This window comes from Carassius carassius, chromosome 2 (assembly GCF_963082965.1).
Source record: "Carassius carassius chromosome 2, fCarCar2.1, whole genome shotgun sequence".
NCBI lineage: Eukaryota > Metazoa > Chordata > Actinopteri > Cypriniformes > Cyprinidae > Carassius > Carassius carassius.
The window spans coordinates 38,732,740-38,750,119 of record NC_081756.1 but is presented as its reverse complement, the minus strand read 5'-3'; the positions used below and the strand labels follow the sequence as shown (position 1 = coordinate 38,750,119).

Below are 17,380 nucleotides of genomic sequence, written 5' to 3'. Positions count from 1 at the left end.
AATTCAAAGCCTCAAACAAAATGGCTCTGGGAGCTTTTCGTCATGTCAACTAGATAAAAGAAAATTAACTAGAAAATGCTAGATAAAGCCTCACCATTTTGACTAAAGTAGTGTCACAGTGTCTGGGTTGTGTTCCCTGGGTTTCCACTAGGTGTCCTCAGTTCCCACAGTGTTTATCATTTATCACTTCCTGTCTCCTTATTTGGTCACCTTCCTCCTTGTTTAGTTAATTGATTGTTTCCCACCTGTCTCCTGTTTCCCCATCATCCTTTTGTGTATTTATACCTGGTCTGTCTGAGTCCTAGTCACGGAGTCCTTGTTTAATGTTAAATGTTAATTCATGTCCGTCAATGCCTTGCCTTGCCTTGCCTTGCCTTGCCTTGCCTTGCCTTGCCTTGCCTTGCCTTGCCTTGCCTTGCCTTGCCTTGTTTATGTTATGTTTGGATTTACCGGTTTTGACCCTGCCTGGACTGTGTATTCTCTTTGGATTTCCCTTTATTAAAGACGTACTCGCAATTGGTTCTCTCTCCTGTGTTTTCCATAACACCGAACGTGACAGAAGGACTCCGTCACTACAAGAGCCAGCGGTATGTCGGCTTATGTCTCCTCCCCAGCCACAGTGCGGGAGAGGAGTGGATTTGAAAGAACTCGCCTGGTGGTTTTCCGGGGAACCAGAGGAGGTCGCCGAGGAGGGAGTGGTCGAGAGGATACTCAGCACCGCTCTCAACCAGGGCCGCCCTTCGACCCGGGGCTCGTGTGGGATGGATTAGAGCCACCGTCTCACCATGGCGGACGGAGAGGAGAGAGGAAGCGCACGTCCGCCACAGTGGCGTCACTGCCCATGATGGCCGCTAGTCCAGCGCCACGAGGCAGGATGGACGCCAACACAGCACCACAACCCAAGGCGATCACGAGTCCAGCGCCACGGTGCAAGATGGCCGCCAGCTCAGCGCCAACGCCCAAGAGGGCCGCTGACTCATTCTTGGACTATTTCGCTACGCTGTCCAAGATCCTAGAGATTCCCAAGACGGTTGACGTCATGGCTGCTGAGCCAGCGCCACAGCACAAGATGGCCACCAGCCCAGAGCCACAGCACAAGATGGCCGCCAGCCCAGAGCCACAGCACAAGATGGCCGCCAGCCCAGAGCCACAGCACAAGATGGCCGCCAGCCCAGAGCCACAGCACAAGATGGCCGCCAGCCCAGCGCCACAGCACAAGATGGCCGCCAGCCCAGCGCCACAGCACAAGATGGCCGCCAGCCCAGCGCCACAGCACAAGATGGCCACCAGCCCAGCGCCACAGCACAAGATGGCCGCCAGCTTGCAACCACAGCTCAAGATGGCTGACTCAACGCCTGAGTCTCCAGACAAGGTGTCACCGACTCGCCAAAATAGAGGGCGGAGGAGGAGACAGGCGTCTACCGTTCCTCAAAGCCCAGAGGACGTTCCCGAGGCGGTGCCCGATGCTGTTCCGGAGACCGAGGCGGTGCCCGATGCTGTTCCGGAGGCCGAAGCGGTGCCCGATGCTGTTCCGGAGGCCGAGGCGGTGCCCGATGCTGTTCCGGAGGCCGAGGCGGTGCCCGATGCTGTTCCGGAGGCCGAGGCGGTGCCCGATGCTGTTCCGGAGGCCGAGGCGGTGCCCGATGCGGTTCCGGAGGCCGAGGCGGTGCCCGATGCCGAGGCGGTGCCCGATGCTGTTCCGGAGGCCGAGGCGGTGCACGATGCTGTTCCGGAGGCCGAGGCGGTGCACGATGCTGTTCCGGAGGCCGAGGCGGTGCACGATGCCGAGATGGTGCCCGATGCTGTTCCGGAGGCCGAGGCGGTGCCCGATGCTGTTCCGGAGGCCGAGGCGGTGCACGATGCTGTTCCGGAGGCCGAGGCGGTGCCCGATGCTGAGGCGGTGCCCGATGCTGTTCCGGAGGCCGAGGCGGTGCCCGATGCTGTTCCGGAGGCCGAGGCGGTGCCCGATGCTGTTCCGGAGGCCGAGGCGGTGCCCGATGCCGAGGCGGTGCCCGATGCTGTTCCGGAGGCCGAGGCGGTGCCCGATGCCGAGGCGGTGCCCGATGCTGTTCCGGAGGCCGAGGCGGTGCCCGATGCTGTTCCGGAGGCCGAGGCGGTGCCCGATGCCGAGGCGGGACCCGATGCTGTTCCGGAGGCCGAGGCGGGGCCTGATGCTGTTCCGGAGGCCGAGGCGGGGCCCGATGCTGTTCCGGAGGCCGAGGCGGGGCCCGATGCGGTTCCGGAGGCCGAGGCGGTGCCCGATGCCGAGGCGGTGCCCGATGCTGTTCCGGAGGCCGAGGCGGTGCCCGATGCCGAGGCGGTGCCCGATGCTGTTCCGGAGGCCGAGGCGGTGCCTGATGCCGAGGTGGAGGCCATTCCCGATGCGGTGTCCGAGGCCGCTCCCGATGCGGTGCCCGAGGCCGCTCCCGAGGCCGTGACCGAGGCAGTGCCCGAGTCCGTTCCAGAGGCGGTGCCCGAAGCCGAGGCGTCTCAAGTCTCCACAGGCAGTCCAGAGTCGAGTCAGGTTCCAGTTGACCCTCCAGAGGCGAGTCAGGGGCCAGTGAACTCTCCAGAGTCGAGTCAGGTGCCAGTGACCTCTCCAGAGTCAGGGCCAGTCACCGTTGAACTTTCAGAGTTAAGTCAAGTCACTGGGTGGTCTGCTGCTCCGCCCTGTTGGACTCCGGCATCGACCACAGGGGCGTGGTGGTCATCTGCTCCACCCTGGAGGACTCTGGCCTTGACCACAAGGGTGTGGTGGTCTTCCGCTCCGCCCTGGGGGGCTTCTGCTCTGACCACACGGACGTGGTGGTCTTCCGTTCCGCCCTGGGGGGCGTTTGCCCTGACTACACGGTTGTGGTGGTCTTCCGCTCCGCCCTGGAGGACTCTGGCCTTGACCACAAGGGTGTGGTGGTCTTCTGCTCCGCCCTGGGGGGCTTCATGTTGTTTTTTTTTTTCTCCTTTTGTTTTTGTGTTAATGTCGGTCCCTGTTCCTTTCTGTTAGTCTGGCCCTCCGTCCCTCCCCCTGAGCCTCCACCTGTCCGCCTCCCTCCTGGTCTCTGTTTTGTGTCTGTCTTGGAGCGTCTGGGAGCCGCTCCTTAGTAAGGGGGTACTGTCACAGTGTCTGGGTTGTGTTCCCTGGGTTTCCACTAGGTGTCCTCAGTTCCCACAGTGTTTATCATTTATCACTTCCTGTCTCCTTATTTGGTCACCTTCCTCCTTGTTTAGTTAATTGATTGTTTCCCACCTGTCTCCTGTTTCCCCATCATCCTTTTGTGTATTTATACCTGGTCTGTCTGAGTCCTAGTCACGGAGTCCTTGTTTAATGTTAAATGTTAATTCATGTCCGTCAATGCCTTGCCTTGCCTTGCCTTGTTTATGTTATGTTTGGATTTACCAGTTTTGACCCTGCCTGGACTGTGTATTCTCTTTGGATTTCCCTTTATTAAAGACGTACTCGCAATTGGTTCTCTCTCCTGTGTTTTCCATAACACCGAACGTGACAAGTAGAGGCTGTGCTAAATTCAAGACGCCTTACTTAAATTAACACTGAATTAGATGAACCCCAGCAATTAAAGGTGCAGTAGGACATCTAAGAACATGTCCTAATGTCCCAACATTACTACAATACATCACGTGTCTTCACTGGTGAGACAACTTTATATGTACCACAATACCAAGGAAGGAAGGAAGGTCAGGTTGTTGATGTTTGCCTGCCATTCTCGCTCTGTCTGCACTGCATATGTGAATGCATTGACAAAGTATCCTGTCTGTGCAAACAGGCTGCACAGAGGTATGCAAACAATATGTCGACAGGCAGGTAGGAAATTTAAGATATTTTATTTGCACTTCAGAGTCCTCAGTCACTGCCCTGAGGGTACAGTTAAAATTCAATTCAATGTAAAATATGTCACCCGCAACCAATATTCTTAGCTCTTATTAAAATACATACCTAATACATCTCCTAGGTTGTTTCGATTTTTGCAATGACTGGAATTGATACCCACTGATGTAGACTATTGTAGTAATGTTGTTTCTGGTATTCTGGTCTGTGAGCGTATATGCGTTCAGGGGGTGTGGCTTTGGAGGGTGGGACTTTCGCTTTCAGTGCTATCAGGCTAAAATTAGCTTTTTCCAAGATCTCTGCACCTTTAACAACACTCCTACCCTTGTGAAAAAGAAGTGTGCTTAATTGCAGTAACAGTGCACTTTTTTTTGTACTTCAATTATTAAATTACTTTTTTTTAAAAAGTGCACTTGCAGATAATATAATATAATTTAAATTAAAGGCCACTTAAGCGTATTTAAAGAGAGTACATTTTAATGACGATAGATCTTAACCAGTGTGTATATATGTGTATGTGTGTGTGTGTGTGTGTGTGTATATATATATATATATATATATATATATATATATATATATATATATATATATATATATACACACGATATAGGCTACCATATACCGCAAATTAGACAAAAAATATGAATATGAGAGAGAAGAGATATTAATTTTTGCTCATGTCACCCAGCCCTATAGCTACAGAAGTGTACTGGAGTTTTAATTAAAGTGTAGCTACTGTAGTTTTTCTCTTTTATTTTTTAAATATCATAAAAACAACTAAATAGCAAAATAAAATATAGCTGCAAGCAGCAATTACCGGGCAAAGCACTACAGAAGCAAGCTTCAGATGAACGGCAGAAATGAGTAATTAAAACCGTTTTAAGATTATTTTAGGCAAAATGGCTTGAAAACAATAAACACAACAACTAGTAATAGGATTTATTGGCTTATCACGTGTGACCAATAGGAGGTGCTGTTACCAAATTAGTGTGGAATGGTCAGTGTGAGGTGACCATTGCACATACAAAGTTTGTGTCAGTATGTCAATGCGTCAGTATGTCAATGCTTTGAAGATATATAGCCTTAGAGTCATTTTGACACTGTGCTTAAATTTCATAGTAGCGCTGTACAAAAACGGTTGCGTCTATCGACACGAAATCCATAAAATTTTGTCACAGACTGCACAGTCTGAAGATAATTTGAATCAATTTTGGTGAAAATCGGACCAATGGTTGATGAGAAGTGCAAAAATGTAGGTTAACAACATATATCAAAATAGACGACAGGAGGTTCAGCTTATTATAACATAATTGCTATGGACGCTGTCGGCATGACCCAAGGAATATTTAGAAATTTCATTAAAATAAGTGAATGCAATCAAAAGTTATACAATTTTCAATAATGCTAATAATTAAGAATTAATTCTTAATTAATTCATTCAGAAGTTATAAGCCAAAATATGCATTTTTCATATCTCCTGTCCACTAGGTGGCGCTGTGTCAAAACACTGCAGACAGTCTCAGGGCATGCCTGTTATAGTTTGGTGTCAATATGCCAAACTGTTGCCGAGATATAGCCTCATGTGTATTTTTGCATGCTTTTCGTCAAATTTGTTCACGTGTCATTCGAGAACGGTTGGACGAATCAACTTGAATTCCATAACTTTTTGCCAGCATCAGCCAATTTTCGTGGCAATCGGACTAACCGTCTAGGAAGAGTTTGAAAAAGTAGGATTTTCGAAAAATTGAAAATAGACTTACGGAAGAATTATAATAACGCCAACGATTTCAATAGGTGCCTACATACCTTCGGTGCTTGACCCTTAATAAGAACGGGAACAAATACAATAGGTGTCTACACACCTTCGGTGCTTGGCCCCTAAATATAGCTGCAAGCAGTAATTACGGGGCCAAACACTCCAGCGGAAAGTTAAGTAGCTAAGCATGGCATGGAGCATCACATGAAGTGCAACAATGAGCAATTAAAGCAATTTTAGGATGGTTGTAATTGAAATGGCTAAAAAAATACAATCTCTAATAGCATGATTACTTGGCTTATCAAGTTTGACCAATAGGTGGCGCTGTCATCAAATCAATTTGGTATACTCTGTGTGACTTTTCAATGACACACACAAAGTTTGGTGTCAATATGCCTCAAATGCATTTTGGCATCCTTCCAGCAAATTCGTTGATGCGCTAAATGAGAACCAAGTCGTATATCGACACGAAATCCATAACTTTTTGTCAGCATGGTCTGAAGATGATCCATGTTATATTTGGTGAAAATCGGACTAACGGTCTAGGAGGAGTTCGAAAAAGTAGGTTTTCAGCATTTTTGTGATATTTCATTATAATGGATATCATTCGACTCGACATGACTCACTGAATCTAAAGAGACCAGTTGTGTGATTTTGGGCCAAACCATTCAGAAATTATAAGCCAAAATATGCATTTTCATATCTCCTGACCACTAGGTGGTGCTGTGTCGAAACACTGCAGGTAGTCTCAGGTCATGGTTATTATAACACACGCCAAGTTTGGTCTCAATATGCCAAACCATTGTCAAGATATAGCCTCACAAGCATTTTTGCGTGCTTTTCGTCAAATTTGTTCACGTGTCTTTCGAGAAAGTTTCGACGAATCAACTTGAATTCCATAACTTTTTGCCAGCATGGTCTGAAGATGATCTGAGCCAATTTTTGTGAAAATCGGACTAACCGTCTAGGATGAGTTCGAAAAAGTATTTTTTTTTTTTCAAAAATTGAAAATAGAAAAAAAACTAAACCTTGCTATTTCATTTCATTCGACTTGGCATGAGCCAAGGATTCAGAGGAAAATTTCATTTTCTGGCTTACGGTTCAAAAGTTATTAGCATAAAAATATTAAAATTTTGGACAAGTGGTGGCGCTAGAGAGTTGGGAGTTAGAGACTTCAAATTTGCTATAGTTAATGTTGGGACTTTCCTCTATCAGTTTGCCAAATTATACAACTTTCCCGCAATTGGTTCTATGGGCTGCCATAGACTTCCGGCGGAAGAAACAGAAGAAGAAGAAGAAGAAGAACGCCAACGATTACAATAGGTACCTACGACCTTTGGTGCTTGGCCCCTAATAATAACGCCAACCAAAACAATAGGTGCCTACGCACCAAATGCAACAGTGAACAATTACAGCAATTTGAGGAAGATTGTAATTGAAATGGCTAAACAATCATAAATACAACCACAAGTAATGATTAAATGGCTTATCACTTTTGACCAAGAGGTAGCGGTGTTATCACATCATTTTGGCGTGTTCTGTGAGAGAGGACAATGGCACACACAAAGTTTTGTGTCAATATGCTAAAGCATTGCAGTGATACAGGCTGAAGTGTCATTTTGGCATGATTCCTCAAATTTGTCGCGGTGGTATGCAAAAACGGTTGACACAAAATCGATAACTTTTTGTCATCACCATCTGAAGATCATCTGATTCGAATTTGGTGAAAATCGGACCAACGGTTGATGAGGAGTTTGAAAAAGTAGGTTTTCAACATAAATCAAAATTGCGGACCGGAAGTTCTGCTTAATCTGGGATATTTGGTATCTATGTTGTTGGCATAAACCAGGGAATATTTTGAGACCAGTTTCATTGCAATAGGCTAATGCAATAAAAAGTTAATAGCATTTTAATAAGTCTAATTATTAACCGTTAATGAATGGTTTATTACTCTTGACCAATAGGTGGCACTGTTACCAAATTTATGTGCCATGGTCAGTGTGAGGTGACAATGACACATACAAAGTTTGGTGCAAATATGTCAAAGCTTTGCAGAGATACATCCTCAAATGCATTTTGGCACGCTTCATTAAATTCGTTGATGCGCTAAATTAGAACCATTTCGTATAACTTTTTGCCAGCATGGTCTGAACATGATCCATGTCAAATTTGGTGAAAATCGGACTAACGGTTTAGGAGGAGTTCGAAAAAGTAGATTTTCAACATTAAACAAAATAGTGGCCAGGAAGTATGGCCAATTTTGGCATAATTGGTATCGATGTTCTCAGCAAGAACCACAGAATAAAGGGAGACCATTTTCATTTCATTAGTCTAATTTATTCAAAAGTTATTAGCATTTTTGTGATATTTAATTATAACCATTTTATTGCCACCAAACTTTTTGAGTACCTTCAGGGCATGGAGCCAAAGATTTTTGTAATTATTTTCGTAACGATATGATAATGTGTTCAAAAAATACAGCATTTTAAAACATAATTCAAAATAGCTAACGCCTAAAATGGCTGACACAGGAAAATTGGATATCATTGGACTCGACATGTCATTCGAGAACGGTTGGACGAATCAACTTGAATTCCATAACTTTTTGCCAGCATGGTCTGAAGATGATCTGGGCCAATTTTTGTGAAAATCTGACTAACCGTCTAGGACGAGTTCGAAAAAGTCGGTTTAGCGAACAATATAATATAGCAAAAAAACTAAACTTTGCGATTTTTGAAATTTGGTGTTCATTCGACTTGACATGTGCCAAGGATTCAGAGGAGAAATAATTGTACTTTTCTGGCTTACGGTTCAAAAGTTATTAGCATACAGTAGAAACATTTAATCTTTGGAAAAGTGGTGGCGCTAGAGAGTTGGAGTCAGAGTCTCTAAACGTGCTGTGGTTAATGTTGATATTGTCCTCTATCAGTGTGCCAAATTGCACAACTTTCCCGCAAGCGGTTCTATGGGATGCCATAGACTTGCGGTGGAAGAAGAAGCAGAATAATAATAAGAATCCTAACGGATACAATAGGTGCCTCCGCACCTTCGGTGCTTGGCCCCTAATAATAAGAAACCAAACGGATACAATAGGTGCCCACGTACCTTTGGTGCTTGGCCCCTAATAATAAGAACGGGAACAAATACAATAGGTGCCTACGCACCTTCGGTGCTTGGCCCCTAATAATAATAAGAAGAACGGGAACAAATACAATAGGTGCCTACGCACCTTCGGAGCTAGGCCCCTAATAAGGAGGGGAACAAATACAATAGGTGCCTACGCACCTTCGGTGCTTGGCCCATAATAATAGGAATGGGAACAATTACAATAGGTGCCTACACACCCTCGGTGCTTGGCCCCTAATAATAATAAGAACGGGAACAAATACAATAGAAGCTTACGCACCTTCGGTGCTTGGCCTCTAATAAGAACGGGAACAAATACAATAGGTGCCTACGCACCTTTGGTGCTTGGCCCCTAATTAAAGCTGCAAGCAGCATTTACAGGGGTTCAAGCATTTACCAAGCCTTAAAATGTGTTATGGTTTTAAGGTCTAGGCCAACCTGGATGTATGGCTGACAGTAGAACACATCTAAAATGTTGAATAGGCTCACACACACAAATGAAATGGTTAAACTATTATATTAATAATCATTAAGCATGCTTACACACACACACACGCACGCGCGCACACACACACACACACACACACACACACACACACATCCAGAGACAGTCTTCTCTTTTAAAGATTGTATGTCATTGGCAGGTTTCATTGTAATCATAATCTGGCATAATTGTAAAAACTAATATTTGAACAAAATGCTAAACTTTGATTCAATGCGATTTTAAATGTTATTTCAGTGATGTTAAAATGTGTACAAGCAAACAAATGAAAAGACTGACTTTTTATTCATTTAATGAGCCCATTAGTTGTCTACCTCTGCCATCTAGTGTTTATGAATGCAATTTCTCATACAACACTGTGTTTTTAAGCTTTATCACTATTTTAGTGTTTTTTTTTTTGCCCAGTCTCCCTAAATATGTGCATGCTTGTTTAGAATGAATGCAAATTTAAGTTATGTGTGAATATATGAGGTTTATTTGGCAGTTTGAAGCCATTTACAACAGAAATATTGTTTTATTGAAGTCTTATGAACAGGTATAGTGCCAAATATAGTCTGATCCCCATGAAACTCTGCATGCTTGTTAAGGCCACATATTTTCACCAAGTTTCATAAAGTTTTGACCATTCGTTTTGGTTTTATAGTATTTGGGTTATGTTTGGCCACTGCCCTTTCCTAAATGAGCCCTTTTAGCTAACCAAAAGACAAAATTCATAATTTTCTTCGACAATTATTGATCTAGATTGTCCACAGAATATTACTGCAGTGCTTTGGTTATGATTGGGCAAAAAGCCCAGGAGAATTTCACAAAAGTATGTTTTTGACATATTTGTGAATGTTTAATGAATGATTTGATTGACAGCTTCGCTCCAAGAGGGAAAGTTGTTCACAAACAGGATATCAATCATATGATATTAAGATCTAGTATTTGTGTGAATGTATGAATATGTTCTACAAATTGTTTTCATTTTCTATTGAAAATGTGTGTTTTTGAGACATTTTCAACTGTTATAGCGCCACCTATGGACCGATTTCCATAAAACTTTGCATACTTGTTAAGAGTCATCTGCCATATATTTTCACTGAGTTTCATAAAGTTTTGACTATATGTTTTGGTTTTACAGGCTTTGGGGCGTCATTGGCCACTCCCCTTAACTAAATGAGCCATTATAGCTAACCAAAAGACAAAATTCATAATTTTCTTAGATAATTTACAAATCCCCCTCTAATCCCCCTAAATCATCATTTTACAGGTAACAAACCAAAGGATGAGGACAGTAGCTTTGCTGTGCTAGTCATGGTAAATACAGAAATATTCCTCATGAAGATATGCGAGAGAAGCTTACAAGGCAAGATGAGGGGGAAAAAATAAATAAAGGTACTTTTCTTAATTTTCATAGATTTAGGGATATTTATCTACTGTAGGATTATGCTTGAACAGTCCATTTCATTATTTATTATTTCACTATTTCATTAAAAGAACACCGCATTCCACAGTTCAGAACGATTGCCCATCGAACCTTTAGTGCGTCATAAAACACAGTCATGGTGCCAAGATGGCTAAAGGAGATGTCACCCCCCTTTCCCTTCTCGTGCCTGTCTAATCTCATACCAGTGATGCCAGGACAGCAGGAAAAGATTTCTCTTTGTTCCCCAAACTTAAGACCAAATGGCCAAGAACCCCTGTGGTGACCCCAATGCATAAATCCCCAGCTTTTTCAGTAATCAGGAAGGATGCTAAGGCATTCCTTTGGCCCAGTATCACCAAAAACCTTAAACCAGGGAACTTTTGTCTTCCAAAACGGATAGACTGAAATTTAACCCACTTGTGGTTTAATACAAACAACGGTCTCAAAATTGCTTCCAATAAGTTGAATTGATTACCAGGTTTTACCTCACATATATTTTATGTATCATGTATGTTTTATATAACCTGTGGAACTATTTCTGTGTTTAACTTTCATTACAGCCTATTCGTAGGGTTTTCTACCTCAGTTATAGGAACTAATCACCAGAAGTTGCCTCATACATGTGTATTCTCTGTATTATGCATGCTTTATATTACTCAAGTTAATTTTGTGTGTTAAACACTTATCATGGGTAAATCCTTATTTACTTCCACCTCAACTATGGGAAGTATATGTATTTGGTACCTACTTGATGGGTAAATGATTTCTAGAATTTTGAAATAAAGTAGATGTGTATAGGATGCACTATATTTAAACTATTAAGTTTGCTTATTAAAGCGTTTAAACTAAAAACCGCAGAACGGGGCGTAGGTCCCGCCCAAGACCATATCTGATTGGCTGTCGCACTAAGAAGCACGGGTCAGATGGACACGCTTATAACCCAATTACAAGCTTTTTGCCAAGTTTTTTTCCCTGCTTTTGCAGTGACTTGGGCTCTTGCCTATGTTTTGTGCTGACCTTTCCATCGTCCAGCGTGTACTCTTCAAACCATCAAGAGCTCACTCAAAACTCATCAACTCTTCCGTAAGATCCTTCGCTGAACGCTCCAGACTTAGAGGAAACTCAGTTGCACAGCAACCCGCAATCCAGGAAGTTTCAGGAACGAAGCGCCACCCGGCAAAGCCAACCAACCACTCACCATCGAGTGCTGTCCCTCAGAACGCATCATCGACCAACTGCCAGACGGATTACTTTTCGTCTCTTTTAGAAGAAAACAAACCTATAGGTATTTATTAACATAACCCAAGGTATTTATTCAATACAGTGGCTAAATTAATGAAAAATAAAGCATCAACAAGTGTTGATATTTCCCAACATTTCCCTATAGATCCCCTGAGGAACAGTTCCACTCATTCTCTACTACAGGAGAGGAAGTATTGAATAATCTTGTTAAATCATCTAAACCAACAACATGTATGTTAGAACCTATTTCATCTAAGCTCCTAAAAGAGATGCTTCCAGAAGTCATAGATCTTCTTCTGACTATTATTAATTCCTTATTGTCATTAGGATATGTCCTCAAAACCTTCAAACTGGCTATTTAAGCCTCTCATCAAATAACCACAACTTGACCCCAAAGAACTAGTTAATTACAGACCGATTTCGAATCTCCCTTTTCTGTCCAAGATACTAGAAAAGGTAGTATCCTCACAATAATATCCCTTCTTAGAGAAAAATTGTATCTGTGAGGATTTTCAGTCAGGATTTAGAGTTAGATAACATAACAATATGAAAAACTAACAGAATGCATAGTCCAGGGCTATTCAAATCTTGGCCTGGAGGGCCAATGCGGTGCAGTTTGGCTCCAATCCTAGTCAAACACACCTGAGCATGATAATCAATGTGTTTGGGATCATTAGAAAACTCTGCACTGCATTGGCCCTCCAGGGCAAGATTTGAATAGCCCTGACATAGTCGATAAAAATAAAAAAAAAACTGGATGATGAGTCATTTCTTACTTCTAAATTCTGAAAAAAAAAAAAAAAAAAAAACAAAGGTGTAAATTATAGGACCTAAAAACTCTTCATGTAATATCCTAAAATGCTGTCTAAGACATGATGTCTGCTCTGTCCATTCTTCGTCATCAGTTAGGAACCTGGGTTTGCTATTTGATAGCAATCTTTCCTTAGAAAGCCACGTTTCTAGCATTTGTAAAACTGCATTTTTCCATCTCAAAAATCTAAAATGCTCTCAATGTCAAATGCAGAAATGTTAATCCATTCGTTTATGAACTCAAAGTTAGATTATTGTAATGCTTTATTGGGTGGATGTTCTGCAAACTTAATAAACAGACTCCAGCTAGTCCAAAATGCAGCAGCTAGAGTTCTTACTAGAACCAGGAAGTATGACCATATTAGTGCGGTTCGGCCAACACTGACCCAGTATCCACAAGTAAATCAATGTTGAATGATTTTTAATACTCGGTTTGCAAAGAAACATTACACATATTTTATTTGTATTTTTTTTTCATAGGCAGTGTTGTTCAATTCTTAAGACAACTAAATCTGATGCAGCAAATTATTGTACATGCAGATGGAGGACTGTGGAAAACTCTAGCAAAATGTCCACATGACAGTGTAAAACTGTGGTGTTGACAGAAATATTTAGCACACAAGTCCACGGTTATCTAGAAAAATGAGAATGATGTAATGGTCTATATTATCAAGCAGACAAACTAAAATTAAATCTTATGTATACCATATTAAGTATATGGTTATATTGAGATAACATCCATCTATTATCTATTTTTGAAAATGTTTAAGTAGGCATGTCTATTTATATATTTGAAAATGTTTAAGTAGGCATGAACAGTACATTTTTCTTAAATCTAGCATAAACATCTCATCTCAAAATAGAAGCTGATAATTGTGGTAATCTTTATAGCCACTGATTAGCATTTTTCAGCAATATGGTGTGAATACTTGCCTCTGATTCAAAGTAGCCATACATCCTGGAAGACGCATCTGGGTGTACTGAAGGGTGACCCTTGGCCCAGTTTGTGTATCTGACACCTTTACCATCAGTCCACAAAAATCTCATCTCCCAATTGACATCATTAAATCCAGTCCATACATCATCATCTGAACCAATCATTAAAGTAGTAAGGAATGCTGCAAACAAAATAAAAAGGTCGGAATTATTTAAAGCAATTTAACAAACCTGGTTTTCTGCCATAGAATATGGCTTATATTTTTGAAGAGTGTGCATTTTAACTGAAAAGGGGTGGGACAATTAAAGTAACAGAAATATGTGGATCAATATTTCTAATACTTTCTCCTTTTAAGCAGCTTTTTCACATTTTTTTTTGTGTGTGTCTTTTTATGTGCATGTAAATGTATATATATATATATATATATATCACAAGTGAAATGCTTACCTTGCTCTTCCGGTCTCAGAATGGAAACTAGGTTGCCTCCATGTAAAATGCAGTGGTCACGAGCATTATGCCATGTCATCTTATTATTAAAAAGCTTGTAACACTATTTAAAAATACAAGTGGTATGAATTAGAATGTGCAGCTGTCTATTATTGCCTTTCTAAAAAAAAATTCATTTTAATACTTTAAGAGCAAATCAACATTTTTATTATTTGTGTTTGTGATTAATAACTAGGCCCAGATGAAATCAGATCTTTGCAATCATACATATATATATATATATATATATATATATATATATATATATATATATATATATATATATATATATATGAAGCATAGGAGCTTGATAAAAATCCTAATTTTAGATGAACAATTCAGATGGCACTTAGAGGCTTTTGCATCTGAACTCTTCATATACATATATATATATATATATATATATATATATATATATATATATATATATATACTTACACACATACACACTCACTGGCCACTTTAATAGGTACACCTTGCCAGTACCAGATTGTGCCCCCTTTTGTATTCAGAACTGCCTTAATTTTTTGTGGCATAAATTCAACAGTGTTCAGAAAAGATAGCATCACACAACGTTGCTGCAGATTTGTTGGATGCACATCCATGATGCTAATCTCCCATTTCATCAGATCCCAAAGCTGCTGTATTGGATTGAGACCTGGTGACCATGGAGGCAATTTGAGTAAAGTGAAATCATTGTCATGTTCAAGAAACCAGTCTGAGATTATTTGAGCTTTGTGTCATGGTATCCTGCTGGAAGTAACAATCAGAAGATGGGTACAGTGTAGTCATAAAAGGATGAAAATGGTCAACAACAATACCCAGATAGGCTGTGGCATTTAAACAATGCTCAATTGGTACTAAGGGGTCCAAAGTGTTCCAAGAAAATATCTCCCACACCACTACACCACCACCACCAGCCTGAACCATTGAGACAAGGCAAGATGGATGCATGCTTTCATGTTCTTAACGTCAAATTCTGACCCTAACTTCTGAAAGTCACAGCAGAAATTGAGACTCATCAGACCAGTCAACCTTTTTCCAATCTTCTATTGTCCAAATTTTGGTGAGCGTGTGTGAATTGTAGACTCCGTTTCCTGTTTTTAGCTGACAGGAGCAGCACCTGGTGTGGTCTGCTGCTGCTGTAGCCCATCAGCTTCAGAGTTCAATGTGTTGTGCGGTCAGAGATGTTATTCTGAGTAACGAGTGTTTTTTTGAGTTACTGTTGCCTTTCTATTATATCTAACCATTCTGCCCATTCTCCTCTGACCTCTGACATCAAGGCATTTTCGTCCACAACTGCTGCTCACTGGATATTTTCTCTTTTTTAGACCATTTCCTGTAAACCCTAGAGTTGGTTGTGCAATGGAAATCCCACTAGATCAGCAGTTTTTGAAATACTTAGACCAGCCCGTCTGGCACCAACAAACATTCCACATTGAAATCACTTAAATACCAATTCTTCACCATTCTGATGCTCAGTTTGAACTTCAGCAAGTCGTCTTCACCACATCTAGATGCCTAAATGCATTGAGTTGCTGTCATGTGATTGGCTGATTAGCAATTTGTGTTACCAAGCAACTGAACAGGTGTACCTAATAGAGTGGCCAGTGAGTGTATGTGTGTGTGTGCACATTATATATATATACACACACATTTATATATTATAATGCACATTATTTTACTATTGAAATAGTTCTCACTTTGCCCCTAAAGATGGTCCATTCTGGAGAACAGCCTCCTGGTGGCACAGTAGAAGGGGGCATGGTGACGTTGACAAAGTCGGAACTTCTTTCACAGATAGAGGGTAACGCCACACCACAGTTAATATCATTCCAGAATCCTTAAACAAACAAAACAAACAATAAATAAATAAATGTTGAACACTTTATACGTAGCAGTGAATGGGAGACTATGCCAAATATATATTTTTACTACGCGTGTGCAGATCCAATTTTCAGTGTCAGTATAGCTTCGAAACTGGCATTTTCTGCTGGAACGGGGTATCGGTCAGACAAGATATCCTATATCAAATCCGAAATAGTGTGTATACTACGGCCTGTCCCTCTGACCTCTACTACTACGCTCTCTATTCCAGTTGGTCTCTGGAACTGCCAGTCTGCAGTTAACAAAGCAGACTTCATTTCATCTATTGCTACTCATTCCGGTCTCATCCTCATGGCATTGACTGAGACTTGGATCAAACCTGAAGATACTGCCACCCCTGCAGCCCTCTCCACTAATTTCACTTGTTCCCACACTCCTCGTACCACTGGGAGGGGTGGAGGGACAGGTCTCCTTATATCAAAAGAATGGACATTTGATCTTCAGCCATCACCTACAGGTACTGGTTCATTTGAATCACATGCCATTACTGTAACCCACCCTGTTAAAATCCACTTTGTGGTCATTTATCGTCCCCCAGGTCAATTGGGAAACTTCTTGGAGGAGTTGGATGTGCTGCTATCAAACTTTCCTGAAGATGGTACTCCTCTGGTACTGCTTGGTGACTTCAACATCCACCTAGATAAACCCCAGGCTGCTGACTTCAAAACTCTGCTCTCCTCATTTGATCTCAAGCTAGTTTCTACTACAGCGACTCACAAATCAGGCAACCAACTGGACCTCATCTACACGCGCTGTTGCTCTGTGGACAATTCTTTAGTTGCTCCACTGCACACCTCAGACCACTTCCTCATTACTGCTAACCTAGCACTTACTCCTGAAGTGCCTCACACTCCAACGCAGGTCACCTTTCGACGGAACCTACGCTCACTCTCTCCATCTCGCCTATCTTCTGTGGTTTCATCCTCGCTTCCTGCACTCTCTCAGTTCTCTGCTCTGGACACGAACAGCGCTACAGACACTCTTTGCTCCAGTTTAACATCTTGCTTGGACAACTTTTGCCCACTGTTGTCTAGACCAGCACGCACTGCCCCATCTGCCCCCTGGCTGTCTGAGGTTCTCCGTGAACATCGCTCTAAACTCAGGGCTGCAGAGAGGAAATGGCAGAAATCAAGAAACTCTACCGACCTCAGTGTGTATCAGTCTCTCCTCTCTTCCTTCTCTGCAAATGTCTTCACGGCTAAAACATCCTACTACCACAACAAAATTAACAGCTGTTGTGACGCTCGGACACTCTTCAAGACTTTCTCTTCTCTTCTTAATCCGCCACCACCACCTCCTCCATCGACTCTTACAGCGGACGACTTTGCAGTTTTCTTCACAAATAAGACAAGATCCATCAGCGACCAATTCTCCACACCGCAGAC

General features: G+C 42.2%; 1 protein-coding gene across 1 annotated transcript in view; it reads right to left on the bottom strand.

Moving 5' to 3' along the window:
* Positions 1–17,380, bottom strand: part of mrc1a (mannose receptor, C type 1a) — a 245,865-nt gene that overhangs the window by 67,106 nt on the left and 161,379 nt on the right. Inside the window, exons 20-22 of the mRNA XM_059515824.1 lie at positions 15,812–15,951; positions 14,070–14,172; positions 13,619–13,803 (exon numbers count right to left, since the gene is read on the bottom strand). Of these exons, the coding sequence (XP_059371807.1) occupies positions 13,619–13,803; positions 14,070–14,172; positions 15,812–15,951 (428 nt within the window). The remainder of the gene's footprint in view (positions 1–13,618; positions 13,804–14,069; positions 14,173–15,811; positions 15,952–17,380) is intronic.